General features: G+C 41.7%; 1 protein-coding gene across 1 annotated transcript in view; it reads left to right on the top strand.

Annotated features, from left to right (window-relative positions):
• The window catches only part of USP9X (ubiquitin specific peptidase 9 X-linked), a 159,381-nt gene that overhangs the window by 40,593 nt on the left and 91,876 nt on the right, over positions 1–26,912 (top strand). The window contains exons 11-16 of the mRNA XM_056858694.1: positions 5,397–5,603; positions 6,079–6,215; positions 9,151–9,284; positions 21,072–21,159; positions 23,687–24,029; positions 26,580–26,675. Coding sequence (XP_056714672.1) covers positions 5,397–5,603; positions 6,079–6,215; positions 9,151–9,284; positions 21,072–21,159; positions 23,687–24,029; positions 26,580–26,675 — 1,005 coding nt within the window. The remainder of the gene's footprint in view (positions 1–5,396; positions 5,604–6,078; positions 6,216–9,150; positions 9,285–21,071; positions 21,160–23,686; positions 24,030–26,579; positions 26,676–26,912) is intronic.

The raw sequence follows: 26,912 nt of genomic DNA, 5'->3' as shown, positions 1-26,912 counted from the left end.
TTTGTGGTTCCGCGGAATCGGGCACGGAGAGCCCAGGAGCCTCAAAAGCGGCGCACGCCACAAACCCGGGCGCGGAGGTTTTGGGCGCCACAAAGAGAGCACGCTCTGCCGAGCCGCTCGAAAATGGCGCCCACGGGTTCCCGCGCAGCGGCGAGTCGAGCAGCGGCATGGCGGTCGTGAGTACTCCGCCAGGGGAAGGCGCGCCTTTTAAAAGCGGGGGGGGGGGCGCATGCACATTTGCCCCAGATTCTCCACTTTCCCGCGGGGAAGCCTTTAATTTGTTTACGGGGGTTATGGAAAAGCAGGCACAGATGCTGCAGGCTTTTAGCGAGTCCCTCTCCCCTCTGTTCAGGTCCTTGGGGAAATTTTCCCAGGATAGTTCTACAAGCTCAGACTCTGGAGACCCTCAGGGTACAACTGGTGAGGGCCCCCTAGAGACAAAAGGGCCCGGATGGAACACGAAGGCGGCAAGGAAATCCTCCCGCGCTCTTCAGACCAGGGCCCCCCTGGAGGATGACTCATCCATTTTGGGTGATTCCCAAGGGGGGGAGAGCAGAGAGGAGGGCGAATTTGACTCCGACGAAGACAACCCTCTGGTTTGGGAGGAACAACAGCCTTGCCTCTTTGGGGCAGAGGATTTTCAGAGCCTACTAACAAAGGCCCTAGTTGCCCTAGACCTGAATGAAGAGCCAGACCCGACTCCAGTGACTACCAGCACTAAGAAAAAAGGGGATGAGGAATTTTTTCCCAGGTCCCAGCCCCGGCAACATGCCTTTCCTTTCCCGGAATATTTTGAAAACCAGGTCAAAGCAGAATTAGACAAACCCCTGGCCAACAGACAGTTCCCAGCCAGCATCAAGAGGCTCTACGCCATGACACCTCAGGCGATGGAACTTTTACGGGTACCTCTCATTGATGCCCCTGTCGCCGCAGTCCACTCCCCGGACCTACCCGCTGAGGATGGCATGGGTAACATAAGGGACCCCATGGACAGAAAGGCCGAGAATCTAACCAAGAAAATTCATGACTCCTCGGCACTAGCCATTCAAGCCTCAGCAGCCACTTCAATCATGGCCAGAGCATCCATAGTTTGGATTAGAAAGATAGCTCAGCTGTATTCAGGCGAGAACCGCAGGGTTTTAGAGGGCCTTAATCGCCTCTCCAAAGCGGCTGCTTTCATGGCAGATGCGTCCTTTGACTCAATGACCTTCGCAGCCCGCAGCCTATCCTCCACCATAGCAGTGAGGAGGTCCCTGTGGTTGAGGCCTTGGCAGAATGAGTTCAAAACCAAGTCACTCACCCTCTCCTACCCCTTCAAAGGAGGGAAGCTGTTTGGGGAGAGGCTTGAAAAGATCCTGGTCGAGGACAAGGATAAGAGGAAGATTCTACCAAGGTCAGCTAGAAAGGATAGGAAATTCACCACTTCCTACCCTGCCTTCAGGTCCTTCCACACACTACCACGTTCCAGACCAGACCAACGCAGAGATGGCTGGAACAGCTTCAGGGGCTCCTTTCGCAGGGGAGGGGGGTGTAAAGTTTTTTCGTCCCCAACAGGGCCAACAGCATTTCCACCCCAAAGGAGACAAGTTCTCCAAGGGCAATAAGCCATGACGCCGAACAACTGGCAGTGGGGGGGAGACTGCAGCACTTCAGCCACAAAGTGGGTCCCCCCCCCACACAGACGTTTGGGTATCCCGGGTGGTGTCCGAGGGATATCGAATAGAGTTTGTGAACACACCAAAAAGCAGATTCCTGAGGTCCCGCACATCACAAAAGAAAGAAAAGCACCAGAGAACCCTGGCAGCCATAAGCCATCTCATTTCCATGCTGGCTATAGAGGCAGTTCCCTCCACGGAGATTGGCAGCGGAACTTATTCAGTCTTCTTTACAGTCCCAAAACGCAATGGGGACTGGAGGGCTATCATGAACCTGAAGCCCCTGAACAGGGCTGTAAGGTACAGAAGGTTCAGGATGGAGACGTTGAAATCCATCATAGAGGCCCTGCAGCCAGGGGACTTCATGACATCCTTGGATCTGAAAGAAGCCTACCTGCACATCCTCATTCATCCAATGCACAGGAAGATTCTCCGCTTTTACTACTCAGGGAAACATTACCAATTCAGGGCCCTCCCCTTCGGATTGGGCTCCGCCCCTCGAGTGTTCACCAAGGTACTTATAACCTTGGTGGCCACCCTCAGACTGGAGGGAATAAGAGTTTTTCCCTACTTAGACGATTTGCTGATCTGTTCCAGGTCGGTACCGGAAGCAGAGGCCCACACACACAAGGTAGTACAGACTCTATCAGAGCATGGCTTCCTGATAAATTTGGAGAAAAGCCAGTTGACACCCACTTAGCGCCTACGCCATCTAGGGGTCATTCTGGACACCAGCAGGAATTTAGTCTCCCTGCCTCCAGACAAGATACAAAAAATCAGATCCGTCGTCCTAACACTGCTAAGGGCAAAATCGGGGAAAGTAATGTTTCTAACCAAGTTGATGGGTCTAATGGTTTCTTGCCTGAGTTGTGTTCCCTGGGCCAGGTTCCACTCGAGATGCTGCAGAGTCTTCTGCAGCCTCACCAGCAGCTGATCGCCAAGAAGTTAAATAAGAGCCTACTACTGGACCAGAGCTTCCGGTCCAGCCTACTGTGGTGGCACAACTCAAGGAACCTCAGCAAGGGGCTGGCCTTCCTGATGGAGGATCAGATGCAGATTCACACGGACGCCAGCATGGAAGGATGGGGAGCGACATGCCTGTCTCACATATCCCAAGGAACGTGGTCACGGTCAGAAAAAGGTCTTCACATAAACGTCCTCGAGCTCAGAGCCATCCGCCTAGCCCTGATCCAGTTTCAAGACACGCTTCGCCATCGTCACATCCTTGTGAGAACGGACAATGTGTCAGCCAAGGCACACATAAACAAGCAAGGGGGCTCCAGGTCGTCAAGGCTTCACAAGGAAGCAGTCCTCATATTCACCTGGGCAGAAAAGAACCTCCGGTCCATCTCGGCGGAACATGTCAGAGGGGTCCTAAATCTCCAAGCCGACTGGCTGAGTCGCCAGACATTCAACGAAGGGGAATGGACCCTCAACAGATCCATCTTTCTCCAAATTTAGGAGAGATTCGGACAGCCAACAGTGGACCTGTTTGCTTCGGGCGAGAATCATCTCCTCCCACGCTTCTTCACAAGGTACTTCCATCCACAAGCGGAAAGGATGGATGCCCTGGTGTCTCCATGGCCCTCGGAACTACTATTCACCTTCCCACCTCTTCCCATCCTCCCGAAGGTACTCAGAAAGATCCGGAAGGAGGAGGCAACAGTCATCCTGGTAGCCCCATTCTGGACAAGAAGGCCATGGTTTCCCAGTCTCAAGGAGCTGGCGATACAGCAGCCTTGGGAGCTGCCCCTGATACCAGACCTGCTACTTCAGGGGCCACTGCGGCATCCAGACACTCAATGGCTGCGCTTGACCGCCTGGAAGTTGAGCGGAACCGGCTCCTAGGACAGGGATACAGCACAGCGATTGTCAATTCCATGATCGAGGCTGGAAAGCCATCCACTAGAAGAATATACGGCCTGTCATGGAAGGCCTTCGTTCTCTGGTGCAGAAGAAAAGATGTCGATCCTCTATTTCCTAGAGTTCCCGAGGTCCTGGAATTCTTGCAAGACGGAGTGGAACAGGGACTGAAAGCAGCTACACTACGTAGACAGGTAGCAGTTCTATCGTCGGTCATTCCTTCCATTAACGGCATTGCACTCTCCAGGCACCCACACATTCAGACCTTCTTGAAAGGAGTGATCCAGACTAGCCCTCCAACCATACTCTGCTTTCCTACGTGGCGTCTCAACGTGGTGCTGGCTGCACTCACTAGGTCTCCCTTTGAACCCATCAGGAAGATCCTGCTAAAGATGCTAAGAATGAAAGCAATTTTCTTAACGGCAGTTACCTCGGCCAGGAGGGTCTCAGAATTAGGAGCATTGTCAGTTAGGAAGGGCTTGTGTGTCTTTCATAGGGACAAGGTTGTCCTGCGACCGGACCCGACATTTGTTCCAAAAGTTAATTCGATGTTTCACCGGGAGCAAGAAATCCACCTGCCGTCTTTCTGCCCCAACCCTAGCCATCCAAAGGAAAAGGAGTGGCACAACTTGGATCTGCGGAGAACCCTCAGGGTCTACATTAAGCGTACGTCTCACCTGAGAAGGTCAGACTCTCTGTTCATCTCTTTAACCAACCCCAGCAAGGGTTTTAAGATGTCTAGGGCGGCTATTGGCTACGCCATAAGACAGTGCATCGCTACGGCGTACCAAGCCAGTAAGGTCCCGGTCCCAGAAGGGATCACGGCTCATTCAGTGTGGAGCGCTTCCGCCTCGGCAGCCTTCGACAGACAAGCCTCGGTGGAGGAGATTTGTAAGGCAGCCACCTGGACATCAGTGTCCACCTTCACCAGGCACTATAAGATTAACACCATGGCTTCTGCCGATGCAGCCTTCGGCAGAAGAGTTCTGCAACACGTCTTGGAAGCTCCTCAGCCCGCCCAAATAGGGTAGCTCTTGGAGATCCCACAGTTGCAAGATGCCTGGAGAGCCTAGAACGAGAACGGAGCCTTGTTTACTTACGTTAGGGCTCCTTCTGTTCTGGGATCGAAGGCATCTTGCCCGCCCAGAGCTCACTTCCAAGACATAGTAGTAATTTAACGAAACCAGTTTCAAGTTTTCAGGGGGCACACTGTAGGGGATTATACCGTCTCCTCCGTCCGTCAACTTGCTCTCAATACGAGCGGGTGTATCCCCAAGTGCTCATGTGAATATGTTTCCTCTTATTTCCTTCTCACACTCTAATAATCCCGGGTAGCGTTGTTGCTGTTTTTTGCACTTACCTGTCTCCTTTAGCTCGGCGAGTCCGAAAACTGGATATGGGTGGAGATCCCGCCCAGGAAGACAGGAAGTGAAGCTTTTAGTCCTGCCTCCGTGGGCACGTGATGGTAAAACCCACAGTTGCAAGATGCCTTCAATCCCAGAACAGAAGGAGCCCTCACGTAAGTAAACAAGGCTCCGTTCTCCCCCCACTCTTGGTAGCTGTGGGGGATTATCCTGCCAAAATCCGGTCCATGGTGGCATCTGGGTTATTTTTAAGGCCACTTTGTTTCTGGTTTTATAAATAATGTTTTACTGTTGTTATGGTTTTATGTATATTAGATTTATTTTAGAGGTTGTTACCAGCCCTGAGCCCAGCTTGGCTCGGAATGAGGGTGGGCTATAAATTTGAAAAATAAATAAATATTCAGTTGGGAATATACACATTGAAAAGCTAATATATCCAAAGCTGTGTGATGAAATAACTTTGTCACAAGTATTGAATTTGAAAATGTGCTGCTGATGATATCTTGTTTTTTAGGCAAGCTGGACAAATGCAAGCAAAAAGCAGCGTGAAAAGCTACTTGAGTTAATTCGTCGACTTGCAGAAGATGATAAGGATGGTGTGATGGCACACAAAGTACTGAACCTTCTGTGGAATTTAGCTCATAGTGATGATGTTCCAGTTGATATCATGGACCAGGCTCTCAGTGCGCACATTAAAATCTTAGATTATAGTTGTTCACAGGTAAATGTCTACAGTCAGGGTTACTTGAAGCTGGATACTACTAACAGTTGTAGAAATGTATTTTGCTTGCGTTTCACTTCTCCAGGTAGCATCTGTAACCGTTGAAACTGCATTGTTGTGGGACTCTTGCGGAAAGAAGCTATGCGGCAAGAGGTGGTGGAATTATGGGAAATCTCCCTCATTTTGCTTTTTGTGCCTGTGGAACTGATGGAAAAGTTAAAAGAAGTTTTTTTTTTTTGCCTCATTTCACCTCCTCACTGCAGACCCCTCGGCTGCATGGCTTTTTGTCCATCTGGGTCCATGAACCTGTAACAGGAGTTATGTAGGGTGTTGGGGGAAGGAGAAAGTTAGAGAAGACACATAATCATTGGTATGTTCCTGTCTATAATGATTAAAACAAGGAGCCAGAAATCTGCAAACTACCTGTATGTTGCTAATACATTACATGCTGAAAATCTAAACATTGCTTTTCCAGGATCGAGATACTCAAAAAATACAATGGATAGATCGTTTTATAGAGGAACTTCGTACAAATGACAAATGGGTCATTCCTGCACTGAAACAAATTAGAGAAATCTGCAGCTTATTTGGTGAAGCACCACAAAACTTGAGGTGAGACTTCAGTACAAGTTGTTCACTTGTTTAATGTGTTGGGGTACCCAGATTACATAATTTGCTTATTTCTTTACTGGTATATAAACATAGGAAATGATAATACACAGGGCTGGAGCTAATGTTTCCATTCTGATTACAGTGGAGGCTTCTTCAGATGCAAGGAGCATTCTTCTGGTGTGAGAATCCTCCAGTAGGTGGGAGGCACCTCTCAGTGTAATGGTCCTTGCATCAGAGGAAAGTTTCCCCATCAGCAAAACAGAAATGTTTGAACAAAACCTGTACTGATAGATACATTGGTGTATTGCAGGGGTGGGGAACCTCCGGCCCCCGGGCTGGATCCAGCCCGCGAGATCATTTTGTCCAGCCCCCGGCCCACCTGCTGGGGCCGGGAACTCCACAGCCCACCCGCTGAGGCCGAGAGCTCCACGGAGCTAGCTATCGCTAGCCAAGCCCTCCTCTCGGCATTTCAGGCTTCACTGGGAAGCAGGAGCGCATGCGCAAAAAAACTGAAGGCTGATTGGATGATTTTGGGGGCGTTTCCCCCAAGTCTCCCGGCTTCCTGTTGCTTGTTTTCTGTTCCTCGTGAGAGAGAACACGTGCATCTGGCCGGCTTGTTTTCTGTTTCTCTTGAGAGAGAACACGTGCATCTGGCCCTTTCCCTTTCAACCTAACAGCTTTTTTCAGGTGAGTGGGTGGTATGCTACCGGCTCGGTGGGCCCCTACGCGGTCCTCACCTCGCGCTCCTCCAGCTGCAACCCCATTCCACAGCCCGAAGCTGCTGGGGCGGCCGAAGCTCCAGCCTCCATTCCCCCCCCTCTTGTGCTAGCTGCACCGCGGCATAAGGTTCCCTGGGGGGGGGGGGAGCTCCTGCCTCCATTCCCTCCCCCGTGTGCAAAGTTCCCTGGGGGGGGGTGAAGCTCCTGCCTCCATTCCCTCCTCTGTGTGCAAAGTTCCCTGGGGGGGGGGGGTGAAGCTCCTGCCTCCATTCCCTCCCCTCTTGTGCTAGCCGCGTCGCAGCATAAAGTTCCCGGGGGGGGGGGGGAAGCTCCTGCCTCCAATCCCTCCCCCGTTTGCAAAGTTCCCTGTGGGGGCAAAGCTCCTGCCTCTATTACCTCCCCCGTTTGCAAAGTTCCCTGGGGGGGCGAAGCTCCTGCCTCCATTCCCTCCCCCATTTGCAAAGTTCCCTGGGGGGGGGGAGCTCCTGCCTCCATTCCCTCCCCCGTTTGCAAAGTTCCCTGGGGGGGCGAAGCTCCTGCCTCCATTCCCTCCCCCGTGTGCTAGCCACGCTGCGGCATAAAGTTCCCTGTCAAGAATCAAGGATTTCTCTGTCAAGGATGTGAGCCAAGAAGGGGGAAAACATTCCAGTGACAAAATCGCCACTTTCTGCTCAATCATCAACCAGCTCCAATCTATTTTAATTTTTTGGGAGGTAGTAGGAGCTGTCAGAATTGCTGGATGAAATATCTCTCTGTTCTTAAGGCCAGTGCTGATGAATGGTGTGAAGGGGAGTGGGCTTTTATTGGCAGGGAGAGGGACAGAGGGAAGCTGGATACGACTGCCCCTCCCCAATCTGGACCCTTGCTGAGTGGCACCCACTTCTCCTGCGGGTTCAGTGGTAGAGCATCTCCTTGGGCTGTGGCTCAGTGGTAGAGCATCTGCTTGGCATGCAGAAGGTCCCAGGTTCAAACCATGGCATTTCCGGGACAGGCAAGAAACGAACAGAGGTAGTTTGCCATTGCCTTTCTCTGCATAATGACTCCGGTATTCCTTGGTGTTCTCCCATCCAAGTACTAACCAGGGCTGACCTTGCTTAGCTTTTGAGATTTGATGAGTTAGGGGTGAGTTAATTAATGTTTAATTAATTAATTAATTATAGCAGGCTAATTTTAAGTTGGTAATTTTGTGCGGCCCCCGAATGATGTTACAAATATCGAAACGGCCCTTGGCAGAAAAAAGGTTCCCCACCCCTGGTGTATTGGATCAGCTAATACAGACAACATAGATGTAATTGATTTTTTCTATCTTTAAAATTAGAGAGGGAATAACAGTCATAATGTATATCAGTAAGCACTTGACCAGTAGCCCAACCTACCAGCATTTTCCCTAGGTTAGTCTATGCAATTGTGGTCAAAAAGTGCCACAAGCTGGGAACAGATCATTTCAGAATGGTGCTTGCAAGCCAAGTGCCTCTGCAGGAATTAAGGAATTCACCCAAGCTCCACATTGCAGGAAAGGCAATTACAGTGAAGTCTGTTTGACCTGGGTCCCAAATATCTATAGTATTGTATCAATATCTGGACTTACCAGCAAGCAGACATATTTCTCTAGAGCAGTTCCTTGCTGTCAAGAATAGAACAGGCAGAGGGTTTTTTTTGTTCCCTTTTGCAGTACAGTTGATGTTACTACACTATTAAACGACATGACTCAAAAGCAAGAACCATGCAACTAACTCAGTGCCTCAGTTGAGGAGTTTAATTTATTTGTATTCTCTGTGTCCCATGACAAACCATGCTCAGAACCCAGTAACCTCTAAAGCAGCTTTCAGTGCAGTGTGGCTCTGGGGGCAGCTGTTCATAGAATGCTGTTGACTATTGATGCAAAACCTTCCAAATGCCTTAATGATTTCTCTGGAAACAGTCTTTAATATGGAAATAGATGGAAGAATAATTGGGAAAAAGCAAAAATAATTTTTGCTGCAGCGAACTATTTAAAGTGTGTTCTGTTGTTTTAACTGTTGTAAATGCATTATTTTGTTTTAACATTATCTATTGAATACTAGATTTTTATTATGTGACCAAGATGGTAGCTGCCATGGGTTCAATTTTTTCTGCTGTAAAGTGGGATAATTCTTAGTAGGATAAAGTATAAAGTAGGATAATTACAAAATTCTTAGTAATAAACAGTACCTATAACTCTTTTGTTTTACCTGCAGTCAAACTCAGCGAAGTCCCCATGTCTTCTATCGCCATGACTTAATCAACCAACTTCAGCACAATCATGCTTTAGTAACTTTAGTAGCAGAGAATCTTTCAGCATATATGGAAAGCATGAGGCAGTATGCTAAAGGTAAGTAAAATTTTTGAATGTTATTGTAGTAGGCAATTTTCACTTTCATATGTTAAATATTAGAGACTTGTACATTACTCTGAGGAATTTGTAGATCCAAATGTATTAAAATAGCACAGATTTAAAAGCGTGTTTTACTAAAGGAAATCAGTAAAACATGTTCACTTTAAGATTGTAATGCAATTTGATAGAAAACATTAACTTAGTTAAATCACGCACTGCTAGCAAACGGCTACTCCAAGAATGAAATCAGAAGGGCCATTAAACCAAACAAAAATCAGAAAACTCAAGAAAAACAGTCTCCCATAGGAAAGGTATTCTTGCCATTTATTAAAGGAGTCACTGATAGGATGGAGAAACTTTTGAAAAAACATAACTTACAAACAGTGTTTAAACCCACCAAGAAAATACAACAAATGCTACGATCAGCAAAAGACAAAAGAGACCCCCTCACCTCTGCAGGAGTATATCGTATACCTTGCAGCTGTGGAGAAGTTTACATCGGGACCACAAAACGCAGCATACAAACAAGGATAAAAGAACATGAAAGATACTGCAGACTTGGCCAACCTGAGAAATCAGCAGTGGCTGAACATGGACTGACACAAACAGGACACAGGGTCTTATTCCAAGACACTGAAAGACTGGACAATTCTACCAACTATTTTGTCAGATTGCACAGAGAAGCCATTGAAATTCATAAACATCAGCACAACTTTAACAGAAAAGAGGAGAGTTTAAGAATGAATAAGGCTTGGCTTCCTGCCCTGAAAAACCTCCAGACAAAGACAACATTCAACAATAGCCATACAGATTAGCTTTGGATTACACACATTAACAGATCACTTCAGGATACAATGGTTCCATATTAACATACCATACCCTCATTAGCACATTATCTTGATACTTACAGGACAATACTCAGCTCAAACCCAACCCCTTTCTGACTATATATTACTCTTCCTACACCCTTGACACTGAGAGACACTGTCCTTCAGTGTTACTACTCTGAAGATGCCTGCCACAGTTGCTGGCGAAACGTCAGGAAAGAAAATTCCAAGACCACGGTTACACAGCCCGGATAACCTACAAGAACCAATGAACTCTGACCGTGAAAGCCTTCAACAATATTTAGTATCTTCTGTTTGTGTGTGTGTGTGTGAGAAAGAGAATCTTCAGCTCTGTGATGTAAGATTCAAGTAGCTCCTTACAGACCAACAAGATTTTCAGGGTATAGGTTTTTGAGAATCTAAGCTCCATTTGTCAGATACTTTCGAGCTTTGACTTTCTACCCTGGAAACCTTGTTGGTTTTTCAGGTGCTACTGGACTTGCTCTTCTGCTGCAGACCAACACAGTTACCCACCTAAAACTATCTGTAATGTAAGTTAGGCTGAGGGAGAGAAATACTGACTCAAGTTTACCCATGAGTTTCACGGTTGAGAAGGGATTTGAAACCAATCTCTCTGGACCAGTCTCCAGTATAGCACTGTAACCACTACATTACTCTACACTGAGTCTTATCATCTATCTGATTCTGAACTTGGGCTCAGAGTGTGGATCAAAAAGTCCACATAATGGAGTCTGGTACAGAAAGAGGAGAGATTTCTGTAAATCTGGGGAATCCAGGTTGAACAAATTGTTGAAGTTTTCCCAATCTCCAGGTACGCTGAAAAATCCCAAGGCTTTTTTTTAAAAAAATGGGGGTAACCCTCCACCGAATTGCTGAGCAAGATCTTGTGAAATACATTGCAAGGTGTCAGTGGCAATCTGGCTGGAGGTGGCTTGGAGCAGAAAGCTGGGGGACGGTTGGAGAGGAAAGTGCATAAGCCCAGACACCTTATGAGCTGGCCACTGACAGCTGGGGGAAGAGAAGGCTTGGAACAGAAAGCATATACGTATGTTTTCCTGCTTCCTGCCACCCAGCTAATTAGGATACTTCCTGCTTCAGTCTCAGGCCCCTTCCCCAATCATCTGGGTAGCATGGGAGGAGCAGAAAGTGTGCTATGTGCACTTTCTGCCCTCAGCGCCTCCTTATTGCACCAGGGGGCCCAGAGATCATCGTGGAGGGGAGAACATCATGTCCCCCTTACCTGCAAGTCCTCACAGGTCCCCTGCTTACTCTTAATATATTTTTAAACAAAGACATTATAGTTTGAAACCTTTTGTCATCTGAAAAGTTGGAAGGGACTTTTAGAGTGATAAAATTCATTCTTTTCTGCAAACATAGTATCTGACTATAGCATGAATTAACTTAATTTTGGTGGCCAGTGACACATCCTTACACTTCAGAATCTTTTCTAGCTCCTTCATGGCTGCCCTTCCCAATCTCAATCTCCTTCTGATTTCTTGGCTGCAGTCTCCCTTTTGGTTGATGATGGAGCCAAGGAATAGAAAGTCTTCAACTATTTCAATTTCCTCATTGTCCACCTTAAAGTTGTGTAATTCTCCTGTAGTCATTACTTTTGTCGTCTTGATGTTCAGCTGTAGTCCTGCTTTGGCACTTTCTTTAACTTTCAGCAGTAGTCGTTTCAAGTTATTGCTATTTTCTGCCAGTAATGCAGTATCATCGGCATATCTCAAATTATTAATGTTCCTCCCTCCAATTTTCACTCCACCTTCATCTAAATCTAATCCAGCTTTCCTAATTATATGTTCTGCATATAGACTGAAGAGATAGGGAGATAAAATACATCCTAACAACTTTGCCAATTGAAAACCATTCCGTTTCTTCATATTCTGTTCTAACTGTGGCCTCTTGGCCTCTTGTACAGGTTGCACATCAAAAAGAACAGATGTAGTGGCACACCCATTTCCTTTAAAACCAGCCATAGCTTTTCATGATCCACACAGTCATAAGCTTTGCTGTAATCTATGAAACACAAGCTGATTTTCTTCTGACATTCTCTCGTATGCTCCAGTAACCAATGTATATTTACAATATCATCTCTAGTGCCTCTTCCTTTTCTGAATCTAACTTGAACATCAGGCATTTCTTGTTCCATATTTGGTAACAGCCTTTGCTGTAAGATTTTGAGCATCATTTTACTTGCGTGAGAAGTTAATGTGATGGTCCGATAGTTGCTGCAATCTTTGACTTGTCCTTCCTTGGGAATTGGAATGTAAATAGATAGTTTCCAGTCTGTGGGCCATTGTTTTGTTTTCCATATCTGTTGGCATATTCTTGTCAAGATTTTGATGGACTCCGGACTTCCGGTGGTGCCGTTGGAGAGAGCACTCCATTTCCCCAGGTTGTCCTGGGAGAAATCCAAGTTTGCGTTATTTTTGGGGTACATAGATACCCCAATCCGACCCTTGCAAGTGGGTTGGAAAGCAGGAACTCCCTGCAGCCCGCAAACGCGGTTTGACCTCCTAGGTACTCTGAGGGGGCTTTTTTAAGCCCCTCGGAGTCCTAGACGCCGGTCCTGCGAGGGCACTAGGGAAGGACATCGCCAAAACGCAACTTTGGCAGCAAGCTCTACCCTCCACCGCCTTAATACCAACATAAGGACTACATAAAGAAAAGAACCTCACCTCTTGACACCCAAGTGAGTACAAAAGAACTCTTCGTCTACTTACTAGAAATTTGAACAGACGGGAGGCTGATAAGAATATTTCTGGGACCCCCACCCCTCCATAATCCGAACTGAAAAAGTTTGATCTGAGTTAGTCATCGGGATTAGCGACAGGAGCCTTATCGGATCGATCAGCCTAAACCATAACAAAGAGTCGGAAGGATACCTTTTAGACTGACAAGAATTATCACCAATGAGAAGGTCCGAAGGAAGGGGAGGGTGATTTCTCTTCCTGATTTTCCGGCGAATTCCTGCCACGTTTGCAGTAAGGGAGTGCCTGGAACGGAAGACTCTCTATAACACCCTCTCTATCATTGGAACTAAAACAACAGGAAGTAGCCGCGGGACTGAATATCCGTCGCACTCGAGTTACTTTCAAATCATTCCTGAAGGAATAACCATCGAGAAGAGGCGATAGAAGGTCTGCAGCACTAGTAACTTCCTGTTTACTTCCTGATTAATCCGATCTAGAGCGACCGAAAAAACTCACTGGTATTTTAAAACTTTAAAATGCAATTTTAAAGCCAATTTCGACTCTTTTCAACCCGAAAAAATTATTAGGCTGATCTTTGAACTATCATCTTTTAACCAGCACCTTAAAGGCCCTGTCGGTGGACATGTATTTTACCAGCTTTTTTTGAATGTAAATGTCTCGACCCCGCTCTGGCTCACTACACAGCCCTGCCTATACTAAACTAAGGGACTCTTTACAAACCTCGACCATGGAAAAAAAGTTACAGGATATGCTAACTAAACAAACTGAGGCAACAAATAAACAGTTTGAACAGATGTCTACACAGATGGCACAGCTGACTTCTATGATGACAAATCTTGGTCAAGCATCCCAAGCTATTAATCAGAAGTTGGATGTGGTCACTGGAGACTTGAAAGAAGTAAAAACTCAAATGATTGTTATGAAGACAGATATGCAAGCGATGGATGTATCAATTAAGAAAGTGATGGATGAGCACAAGGACACAAAGAAAAAATTAACAAGCCAAGAAAAACAGATTGAAACAATACAAGCGGATCAGATGGCGGCAAAAAATCAAATGGCAATGATGGAGATGAGAGTGAAAGAGACCAACCTTCGTATACGCAATTTTCCAGATATGATGGGAGATAATAAAGAATCTGCAATACCAAATTTGGCCTACTTATTTCAGATAGATGAACAAGAATTAAAACAAGCCATTAATAGAATATACAGGATACCACTACCTGCTAGAATGAGAAGATCTAAGCCAAGAGATTTGATGATAGTGTTCTATGACACCAGAGTTAAAGACAAGATTATGAAGATTCATTATGAAAATCCAGTGTCAGCAGGAGATTCCTCTCTTATACTACTGAAGGATATTCCAAGGCATCTACTTTCACAGAGGAATAACTACAAAGACTTTGTGTCTATACTGAAAGCTAATGGCATTAAATACCGTTGGATTATGCCACAAGGTTTGGCTTTCACCTATAAGGAAGTGAAAACGACAATTCTATCCCAAGCAGATGTGGGGAACTTTTTGAGAAAATATAAAATGGACCTTAAAGAATTACCTGGAGAGAAGGAGGAAGAAGAAGAGGAAGAAGAAGAGGTACAGGGTGCAGAAGGTGGTACCAAACTATAGACTTTTTATTTTGCTAAAAAATACTACATTATGGCAAAAGCAATTTCTTGGAATGTAAATGGACTGAATGAGAAAACTAAAAGGGCCAGAATCTTCAAATATCTACAGAAATATAAATACTCCCTAATTTGCCTACAAGAAACCCATATAGCTTCAAAGCATAAAAAATACTTGGAGAAACAGGTGCTTGGACAAGCATTTATTGCTTCTGCTAAAACTAAAACAAAGGGAGTGGTAATCTATGCCCACCCCAGTCTCTGTCCAGAACTAGTATATAAAGACAATGAAGGAAGAATTGTAATTATCAGAACTAAAATATTGGGACAAAGGACAATAGTGGTTGGAATCTATGCACCCAATGAAGGGAAAAAATCCTTCTATGAAAAATTACATGACCTGATAACCCAGTACGCACAAGACCAAATTTTATTGATGGGCGACTTCAATGGAATTATTCTCCCATCTCTGGACAAAAAATCAAAAGCAAAAGATATCAATGATGGATGCTTGCCTAAAACTTTCTTTGCCATGGCTTCAGAATTAGAATTACAAGACATTTGGAGAACAATGAATACAACAGCTAAAGAATACACCTTTTATTCAGCAAGACATGATTCACACTCCAGAATCGATATGATATGGGCCAGTAAATCAATTTTCACGCAACTACGTAAAATTCATATTTTACCTAGAACTTTTTCTGATCACAATCCTGTTACCTTTGATTGGAACAATAAACAAGCATTTAGATGGCGAATGAACGATAAACTTTTAAAAGACAACAAGATACAAAAGGAATTACAGGTTTTAATGAAAGACTTTTTTGAAATTAACCTTAATGGGGAAACTTCTTTAAATACAGTTTGGGACGCATTCAAAGCTGTTTTGAGAGGTTTTATGATACAGAAACACTCGGCCTGGAAGAAGACTCAATTGCAATTTACAAACAACACACTTTGGAATTTACAAAATTTGGAGCAGAAATTGGTAATGGTAACACAGGAAGAGGAGAGAAGAGAAATTCAAATACAGATTTCTGCATCTAAACACCAATTAAATTTGGTAATAATGGAGGAAATGAATAAAAATCTGAAACTTGCTAAACAAAAGTATTTTGAATATGCAAATAAACCAGGAAAATTTTTAGCAACACAACTGAAGGACTCATTTCAAAAGAAGATTATAACAAAAATCCAAAGTGCTAAAGGACCAGTTTATTCAACTTCAGAAATTCAGAAAGAATTTGTTTCATTTTACTCTAAGTTATATCAGAAAGAAAATACTCCAAAACAGAAAATAGATAAATTTCTAAACTCAATACAGATGAAAGCTTTGTCAATGACCCAGAGAGAATGTATTGAAGCTCCAGTAACAAGGGAAGAAATACAAGAAGCAATACTGAGACAAAAAACGGATAAAACACCTGGACCAGATGGAATTACTGCACTATTTTATAGAACATTTAGTGACAATTTAGTTGGATTTTTTGTTTCACTTTACAATGCAATTTTGGACGAGGGAACATCCTCGGAGACTTGGTCACACGCATTTATATCACTGATACCCAAAGAAGGAAGAGATCCAGAAAAAACATCTAATTACAGACCTATATCGCTCTTAAATGTGGATTACAAAATTTTTGCTTCGGTTTTGGCATGTAGGATAAAGCAATTTATTAAGGATCTTATACACGAGGACCAAGCAGGTTTTATACCAGGAAGGCAAATAAAAGACAATGTAAGAATTTTACTAGATTCACTGAAATATTATGACCATAATATTCAACAAACTGCGGCTTTTGTATTTTTGGATGCAGAAAAAGCCTTTGATATGGTCTCTTGGAACTTTTTGAAACGGATTTTGGATAAATTGAATTTTGGAGATCGTTTTCAGAAAGGTATATCGGCTATTTATACCTCCCAACAAGCTAAAATTTTGGTTAATGAATCAATGTCAGATAACTGCCAAATCACGAAAGGGACTAGACAGGGATGTCCCTTGTCTCCACTTTTATTTTTGTTGGTGTTGGAACCGCTATGTGTGAAACTAAGAAGTATGGAGGACATCCGCGGGCTAAGAATTAAAAAAACATGAATTTAAGTTGAGAGCATTCGCGGATGACCTACTGCTAATTTTGGAAAACCCAACACAGTCAATGAATATACTTCAGGAGACTTTGGATGATTTTGGAAAAGTATCAGGCTTTAAAGTGAATCAAGAAAAAACAAAGATAATATTTAAAAATTTATCGGAAATACAACAACAGGAATTTATATCATATACTGGCTGGGAGAAAGCTAACAAAGTTAAATACCTGGGAATTTGGATCACTGCAAAGAATAAAGATTTGTTAACCAACAATTACCTCAAGTTATGGGGTAAGATTAAAACTGATATGATTATATGGTCAAACAAAAAATTGTCATTAATGGGACGTATCTCAACGATCCAAATGAATGTCTTACCGAGGATGCTCTTCTTATTCCAAAATTTACCAATAATATCACAAACAAAATATTTTGAAACTTGGAGGAAAGACATTTCAAACTTCATCTGGCAAGGAAAAAAACCAAGGACTGCTTATAAATACTTGGTGGATCTAAAAACTAGAGGAGGGTTAGCACTGCCTAACTTTCAACTCTATGCTGAAGCGGTAGCTTTAGTATGGCTAAAAGACTGGATGAATTTGTCAAATGTACGTTTGCTAGACTTGGAAGGTTATAATAACTTAAGTGGATGGCATGGTTATTTGTGGTATGATAAAATTAAATTACAAGCAACATTTCGTAATCATATAATCAGGTCCTCTCTACTTCGTATTTGGATGAGATATAAACACATTTTGGAACCAGAAACACCGATGTGGATATCGCCCCAAGAAATGCTAACTTTGCGCCCACTTAGACCAGACAAATTTATTACTTATCAAGATCTAATTAATTGGGAAGGAAAGAAATGCTCACTAAAAGACTTTCAACTGCTTAAGGATGATTTACAATGGCTTCAATATTACCAAATCAAATCAGTTTTTGTACAAGATGCAAAAAAAGGTTTCTCTAAAGAAAAATCTCCTTTTCAAAGGATTCTACTAGACAATAATACAAAGCTGATTTCTAAAATGTATAATCTCCTTTTAACAATATACTGTGAGCAGGACACGATTAAACCAACTATGATCGATTGGGCTCAAAATGTGGGACATGATATTGTTTTAAATAAATGGGAAAATTATGGTCTAAAGATTTAAAAGGAATAAAAGCACAGTCAGTGCGAGAAAACATCTACAAAATGATGTATAGATGGTATCTAACACCCAAGAAAATTGCAAAGATTTATAAAACGATGTCCCCTACTTGTTGGAAATGTAACAAAGAAATTGGTTCCTTTTATCACATGTGGTGGACCTGTGACAAAGCCAAAGACTTCTGGGACATGATTTATAACGAACTGAGATTAATACTACAAAAGAATATATCCAAAACACCAGAAATGATGTTATTGAGTATGATTCCAGACGACTTAGCAACACAAAGAACCTTTTTGATATATGCCACAACAGCTGCGAGACTGCTTTATGCAGCGAAATGGAAAGGGCTAGAAACTCCAGAGAAAAAAGACTGGATTGTTAAAATGTTTGAAGTGGCAGAAATGGCAAAACTCACAGCTATTCTAAATGAAGAAAATGACGTTCGGTTTTTGGGGGAATGGGGGGCGTGGATGCATTATTGTGAATATGAGTTAAAATTGGGAAGAATGGAAGAATATTTTCTAATCTGATCCAGAGGATTATTTTTGATTTTTTTTTTATATTGAATAAGCATAATTATATTTACTAACAGATTATGGTTTTTTATATATGGTATTGATATTTTATCAAGATTAGATTACCTATGACGGGATGAACTTTTTATTAAGAGGCAGATAGAGGTGATGGGGAAGTCAAAAAATTTTCCATTTCTTTTTTTCTTTTTTCTTTTCTCTTTTTTATTATATGATATGGAATTATAACAACTTTAGGTTAGAATTGAAATTCGATATTGTTATAGATGTTGTTTAATGCAATGGAAAATTTCTATCATAAAACCCAATAAAATTTATATATATATAAAAAAAAAAGATTTTGATGGACTCCGTTTCTATGGCTTGGAATAGCTCTATTGATATCCCATCTGCTCCTGGTGATTTGTTTCTCCCAATTGCTCTCAGTGCAGTTTCACTTCACTTTCTAAAACTCTAGGTTCTTCTTCAAAAGATTCTTAGTGGAATGAATCAGTCATCCTTTCATCTCTTCTGTATAGTTCTTCAGTGTATTGTTCCCACCTTTTCTTTATTTTGTCCTGTTCAGTTAATGTATTTCCATGCTGAACATTCAGCATGCCTAACCATTCTTTAAATTTATCTTTGATTTCTTGGATCTTGTGGAACAGATCTCTTGTTCTTCCTTTTGGCTGTTCTCTTCTATTTCTTTACACTGGTTATTACAACAGTTCTGTTTGTCTCTATGTGCGAATCGCTGGAACATTGCACTTAGACTTTTGATTCTGTTTCTGTCACCTACTTTTGCTTCTTGTCTATCTTTGGCAATTTTAAGAGTTTTCTCAGACATCCATCAAGGCTTTTCATTTCTTTTGGCTACAGGAATAGTCTGTGCACATTCTTCCTTGATAATATCTCCTGGTCTTGTTTTTGCCAAGAGAATAGAGCTTCTCCATCTTCTGCTTCCAATTATGTAATCTATTTGATTTCTATACTGGCCGTCTGGTGATGTCCATGTATACAATCGTCTTACGTGTTTGGCTGAAGCATGTGTTTGCAATGAACAAATTGTTGTCTTCACAGAATTCTATGAGTTGTTCCCCTGCTTCATTCCGTGCTCCTAGCCCAAATCTGCCAACAACATTTGATTCTGCTTTGTTTCCTACTTCTGCGTTCCAGTCACCTATGATTATCAGCTTATCTTGTTTAGGTGTGTGATCAATTCCTTCCTGAACACGTGCATAAAAACTTTCCGTCTCTTCCTCAGCAGCATCTGTAGTTGGGGCATAAACTTGAATGATGCTTATGTTAATAGGCTTTCCCTGAAGTCTGATTGATATTATTTGGTCAGACTTTGCGTTATAGCTCCTGACTGCCTTTGCTAAATCTTGCCTCACTATTAAAGCATTTATTCTGCTTTTGTCATTCCCTGAGTAAAACACTTTGTGATTTTCTGATTGCAAATGTCCTAATCCAGTCCACTTTAGTTTACTTACTCCCAGGATTGAAATGTCTAAACATTCCATTTCTTGTTTTACAATTTCAAGCTTACCCTGATTCATGCTTCTCACATACAATGTTCCTATTAAATGCATCGAACAGCTTTCCTTTTGCATCCATTCATGTCAACCACTGAACATCCTTTCGGCTTTAGTCCAATTGCGTCATTAAGAGCAGCTCTACTCGTTCTTGTCCTCTGCTCTTCCCCAGTAGCTTATTGAGTGCCATCCAACCTGGGCGTCCCATCTTCCATCACTATATCTTTTTCTATTTTGGGTTGTTTTATCATAGGGTTTTCAAGGTACAACAGCACAACACAAGCCTTTATTGGCATATAAAAAGGAAGAACATACATTTGGATAAAACCCGAGTACAAATAAATTAAATTGGATAAAACCATCCCAAATCAGCCATTAAGGAAAGCTTCACACCATTCATGATACCTGATTGCTAGCTGTAAGAACCTTGCCACTGATTCAATTATTTTTGGGTTTTGTGCGGTCATAAGATAGGTTATCCTTATTTCGCCAGAGAGCCATTCCCTGTTTACGAACAGTGGGTCAATGAATTGGGATTGGCTACAAGCATAAAAACAACAATTGAAAAGGACATGCACAAGGGATTCAATTTCACCATTCCCACAGGGGCAAACTCTGTTCGCAAATGGGTTTTCAAGGTAAAGGTTGGTCAGAAGTGGTTTGCCATTGCCTTCTGCGCAGTACTAACCAAGGTTAGCTGTAGTGGCACTGCCGTTGTCTATGAAAGATCCTCACCTTCCACTACTGCTGCTGCCCAGTAGCTAACCTTCAAGGATTCCTCTGCCCCCGTCACCATTGGAACTGCCTGTTCTCTTCTGTGGATGTGGCCATTGATCCCTGAAGGGGATGGATGCATCTTCGTCTGGTGTGTCAGCTGAGACCATTCCATCTTGAGTGACTCTGCTAGGAGTTTAGTCTATTGATAGAGTCTAGACCCCATACGGTATTGCTCTCAGCTTCCCTGACACACACAAACCCCCTCACCACCCAAAAGGGTGGTCTGACTAAGTAACTTTTGGTAATCTTACAGACTTGTCTGAAGTAATTTAGAATTTTGGCTGGAATGTGCGTTGTGTGTAATTTAATTTGCAAAAATGAATAGTAGGCTCAGGATTAAAATAAAATGCAAATGACATAAATAATTCTAATTTAAAGTTAAACCCGATAAAGTAGTCATTAGTGAATGATGCATTGTTGAATTCCCTTGTTACATAGTTTGCAGAAAAAAATTAAGTATTACATAGGTCTCACTTAGGCTTTTTCTTCTGTAACAACAAATTATATTAAATTTACAGAACATGGAGAATATGATCCACAAACTGTAAGACCAGGAAGTAGGTACAGCCATGTGCAAGAGGTCCAGGAGCGGCTGAACTTCTTAAGGTTGGTTTGAGTAAAACTTGATTTACATTGGATGAAAATATTCAGTAATATATATTTGACATTTTGAAATGCCCTTTTATTTTTGTTCAGTTTAACTACAATATGATATTTGTGATTTGATGCATTACATTTTTGGACAATGTAACAAAATGCAAGTAGAATGTGCCCTAAGTTTTTGTTTTGTAATCTCATAGCAGATAGTCTATAAGGATAGAGATTGAATATTCCCAAGTGAGTGCCTAGCTTGGAACTGTCAGTATACCATGAAATACCAAGACTTATCAATTACACTGGCATCACAGGAGATCACTGGTATACTGTAGTAACACTGACTAAAGCGGCAGCTTTTCTGTATTCTTGAATTATGGAATGGCCTTCTTAAATGGCAATTCAAACAGCCCTGTTTGGGAAGATCAGCTAATTGTTTTGTTTGGATTAAGTCTCTGTCAGTTGCATATTGGCCAAGTACTCTCTTGTCACTGCCTATGAAAATAAAACCAGGCAGGTGCCAGAATGGGCAGCAGAAGGTTTTTGAATGTCAGATTTGTATTTGAAGCATTTAATACGTAGCTATGAGTGTGCATGGACTGGGTTCGATCTTGAGTTAAGGCATCTAACAGCTCATTCCTGAGCCTTTCGGCAACTAGAGACAGTGTGGCCAAGGTGCTGCCGCAGCGCCTCCAAAGTTAGGGACACCAAGGCAGGGAAGTCGGCATGGGCACACCAACGCCGGAGTCCCCGCCTCTCTTGGCAGCTCTAGTGGCCCGGGTGCCGGCACTAGTGGACTAAAAGCTATCCAATAAAACTGGTCTAAAAATGGGTAATACAAGGTTATCGAAACTGCTTGGATTTTTTTCAATAACAAAGGTATAAAAATAGAATAGTAGTACCTATAATTTATGTGTATATAGTCATAAATAGCAGTTGATTCATACAGTCTGTAGGTTTCTAATATAAATCCAATTTTTACTAGTTCAAAAAATTAGCTTCAAAAATTACTATTGATTGTCACAGTTTAACAATTTCCAGCGCCCAACACAGTTTGTAAATGTATATACATAGTATTTCTTTTCAGTTATAGAACTTTTTTGTTAGTTACTCAAAAAGATGTAAAATACAGAGTAAAGTCCAATATCACATAAGTTCAACAAGAAATGTTTTATTTAACTGTTTGAGATTTCTCTACAAGTTGAAATATTATCAGGTAGTTAATTCATCAGGTAAAGTTCAGAAGCATCAAAGTATTATATTTTCTTACAGAATAAAGTACTATATCAAATAGGTACAACGAGGAATATTTTCTATAACTGTTTGAAATTTCTCTATAAATTGAAATCTTGTTCACTAGAGTCATCAGGTAGTTAATTCTTCAGGTAAAGTTCACAAGACAAGTTTTCAGGTTTCACTTGTTTTGTTGGATTACTTCATCAGTGAATACCATGTATTCTAATAAAAATACATTTATTTTAAAGTAACTTTAATCAGTAAGTATTTTTAAAGAATTTTTTATAAATGGAATGGTGTAAAAGTCTACAAATTTTTTGATAAAAGGTTTTTACCTTACTTAGAGTATATTTTTTGTATGTTAACTGTTCTATAATTCTTTCATAAACATTGCTATCTGGGTAAAAATGATCCTCGTTAGAATATCATTAAGTAAAAAATATTAATAGGCTGCTAAATAGTTAACTATAATACCCGAGGTTCTGTTAGCTTCTGTGGCGTCTCTCATGCTGTATCGACCTTCTTAGCACACTAGTTACTAATTCCCTATCTGAGTAATTAAAGTTTCATGGTTTCTATTACGTTTAGGTATGATTATTTCTATTCCTCGTTGTACCTATTTGATATAGTACTTTATTCTGTAAGAAAATATAATACTTTGATTCTTCTGAACTTCACCTGATGAACTAACTACCTGATAATATTTCAACTTGTAGAGAAATCTCAAACAGTTAAATAAAACATTTCTTGTTGAACTTATGTGATATTGGACTTTACTCTGTATTTTACATCTTTTTGAGTAACTAACAAAAAAGTTCTATAACTGAAAAGAAATACTATGTATATACATTTACATACTGTGTTGGACATTGGAAATTGTTAAACTGAGACAATCAATAGTAATTTTGAAGCTAATTTTTTGTACAATATATACTAGTAAAATTGGATTTATATTAGAAACCTATAGACTGTATGAATCAGATGCTATTTATGATTATATACACATACATTATAGGTACTACTATTCTATTTTTATACTTTTGGAATTTTTTCTAGGCAGTCAACTTTCTGAAATTCTGATTTTCATTTACAGCTAGATTGACTTGCATGAGTAAAGCTGTAGTTATAAGCAAAATGTCAGGTTTACGGTATCGTAGAAATTATGCCATCTATGTAATTAATGTTTGGCATATGGGCACAGTCAAGAGGGTTTGGTTGTACTTTGGTGTCACTGCTTTTGTATATTTAAGATTTTGCAAATATGTCAGATTCTAATTACTACTTGTTTCTTTTCTTGTGCAAGATTTTTATTGAAGGATGGTCAACTGTGGCTCTGTGCTCCTCAGGCAAAGCAAATATGGAAGTGTTTAGCTGAAAATGCAGTTTATCTATGTGATCGTGAAGCCTGTTTTAAATGGTATTCCAAGCTTATGGGAGATGAACCTGATTTAGACCCTGATATTAATAAAGACTTCTTTGAAAACAATGTTCTTCAGTTGGACCCATCACTGTTAACAGAAAATGGAATGAAATGTTTTGAACGTTTCTTCAAAGCTGTGAATTGTCGAGAAGGAAAGCTGGTTGCAAAGAGACGAGCCTATATGATGGATGATTTGGAGTTAATAGGATTAGATTATCTTTGGAGGGTAAGTGCAACATTCAGTAGTCCAGTGACGATAACACAGTTTTGAGTTGCACAATGCTGGAGACTTTGGGGTTAAGTTTTCATAATATAATTTGTGAATTGTGTTTTTGCTTTGTTCAGGGCATAATGTTTAGGTGAAAAACGATTTCCTTCTTCCTTTGTTGAGGGTGGTGAGAGGTTGCCATATAGATCTTTTACAAAGATGCTGAAGCTTGTTCTGTGCCGCCAGCATAGCAGCAAAATGCTTCTTGAAGCAATCATAGTATGTGGAGCCAGGCTGGAAGCCAAAAGCTTCTTGGTTGGGCTATGGGTATATTTTGGAAGGGGGGGTCATCATAAATCAATGGGATGTGGAGGGGAGAAGAACAATGGCAAGGCCAGTGATCAGTGTAGGACTAGTGGATATTATCCAGCTATACATTATTGAGTTAATTAAAAAAAAGAGAGACACTGTCCTTCAGTGTTGCTGCTCTGAAGAAGCCTGCCACAGCTGCTGACGAAACGTCAGGAAAGAAAATACCAAGACCACGGTTACACAGCCCGGATAACCTACAAGAACCAATGAACTCTGACCGTGAAAGCCTTCGACAATATTTTTTTAAAAAAAACTTTCCTTGGAACTTTATCTCATGTTCTGGTAATGATTTCTCAGTTCTTAGAATAGTATTTGTATAGAAATGGAACCTAGGAAGTCACAGAATACAACTTGTCAACACCTCAAACATAAAAATGTGCTTTGGGGGTTTCTGAAGCTAATTAAAATGGGATATTCATAAGTGACGCCTGCTGCAAATTCCTCCTTCTTTTTATAAATTCATTCACTGATTCCAGGTATGTAGATGTGTGTGGTTAATGTATAGTGAGGGAAGAAGCAGTCTTGGCATTAAGTGCAGGGATTACTCTCTTGGGGTGGGGAGAGTAAAAGATCCCCTTAGTTCTTGAAGGCTCTGGCACAGAAAGGCAAAATTTCCCCTGGATGCTCAAGTGAGATAATTTTGGTAAGGAAGAGCATGGCTCTACAAATGCAGTTTCCAATGCATTTAGCTGAATTCTACAAGAGCTTGCCTTGCTATAGCTGAATTCTGCAACCTTATAGCTGAAGTGTAGACGACTGGGGAAGGCACTGGCAAACCACCCCGTAAACAAAGTCTGCCTAGTAAACGTCGAGATGTGACATCACCCCATGGGTCAGGAATGACCCGGTGCTTGCACAGGGGACCTTTACCTTTATAGCTGACTTCTGCAATAGCTTCCCTTGGTATGAAGTGAGAGACAGGTGAGAGGCTATTTCAAAGTGTTTCCAAGGGGAGTTCAGAGGGGAGGACCTTCCCATTTCCAGCCATGGGAGAAAAGTGAGACTTTATCCTTGATGTTGTGCAGTGCTCAGACAGATCTTGTTGCAGCAATGACACTCCCATTTGTCAATGCTTGGGGAAGGGCCTGTGTCCATCACAAATATTAGCTGGCTGCCATGACCCATCGAAGCTTGTGGACTCTTAAATAAGAATGCTACCCAAAGTTGGTTAACTTTGTCAGTTTTGTGTTTTACACAATGATGTTGACACAGTCTTGTTCACTGGAACCTTCTGTATGATTGCAGTTTTGACTGCAATCACTTTGTCTGGAAACAGATCATATTCTTTTGTATAATATTTTAATGTGTATTCTACTTCTGTATGGGCAGTTTTTCTATTTTCTGGATTAGATTAGATTAGATTAAGAACCAAGAAAGAAAACTATCATTCATTAGTATTAATGGCTTCAATCCTGATGTTTTAAATATTGGCAGGCTTTTAAAAAGCAAGATTTCAGCTGAACTTTGCCTACATAGATAAATCCATCTTCTAAAACCATATGTTTGGAAATACAGAGTCTCTTTATGACTCATGAAAGGCATGATAAAGGTTTGGTACTGCAGTTCAGCACAAGAGAAGTGTCTAGGAGCTGGTTCCCTGAATTTGAAATGGCTTTGTGTCAAGCAGTCTGTTGCTGCCGAAGTAAAATGATTGTTACCCCACCACCACCCCTCGAATGGGTGTTAACTGGTAGTAATTGCTTCTCTTGAACAGCTCAGTTTTACCAAAGATGATGCGTTAGGCACAATTTATTGTATTCTGTACATATAGCAGAATAGTCTTGCTGTCAGCTTTGGAAGGGAAAGAACTTTGTGAACTCCTTTCCCTGCTGGTTTCTGCTACATAGCTAGCAACAGGGACGCTGTGCATTCAGGGTTCTTTGTGCTGGGCAGTGTGCCCAGCATTTTGGTAGAGATGCTGCAATATAGATTGTGGCAAATGTGAAACCATATAGCTGTACAGTAGATGAAAGAAGTGTTTTAGAGATCATTAAAAATAATCCATAGAATTCAAAGTGTAGCAGTTGTATAATCCCTGGTGAATTATGCAATGTCCCATAACCCAAACTAAAAAACAGGAATGAAGAGATTTAAGTACAATACCATTGAATAACTTTTTTGTGGCTGCACTATAGAGATTCTATGCATTGAGAATGTTTACAATAAAGGACTAAATGCTTTATATTGCTACCTTAGGTTGTGATTCAAGGAAATGATGACATTGCCAGTCGAGCAATAGATCTACTGAAGGAGATCTATACCAACCTTGGACCAAGGTTACAAGTTAATCAGGTGAAATGTTGAAAGAACTTCCAAGTTTATTATAGGTGGTGGTTGTCTGTGCTACCCATGCATCCAAGCCTCCTTTCATGGCATATTTTAAGAACATTACAAGAGCCCTGCTGGATAAATCCAGCGGTCCATCTAGTCCAGCATCCTGTTTCACGCAGTGGCCAACCAGTTGCCCTGTAGTGCCAACAGACAAGGCATAGAGGCCAGGGTATTGCCCTCATGGTGCCTGCTAGCACT

This window comes from Euleptes europaea, chromosome 12 (assembly GCF_029931775.1).
Source record: "Euleptes europaea isolate rEulEur1 chromosome 12, rEulEur1.hap1, whole genome shotgun sequence".
NCBI classification, from domain to species: domain Eukaryota; kingdom Metazoa; phylum Chordata; class Lepidosauria; order Squamata; family Sphaerodactylidae; genus Euleptes; species Euleptes europaea.
Note: the sequence above shows the minus strand (reverse complement) of the source record. Positions and strands in the feature narration are given on the sequence as shown.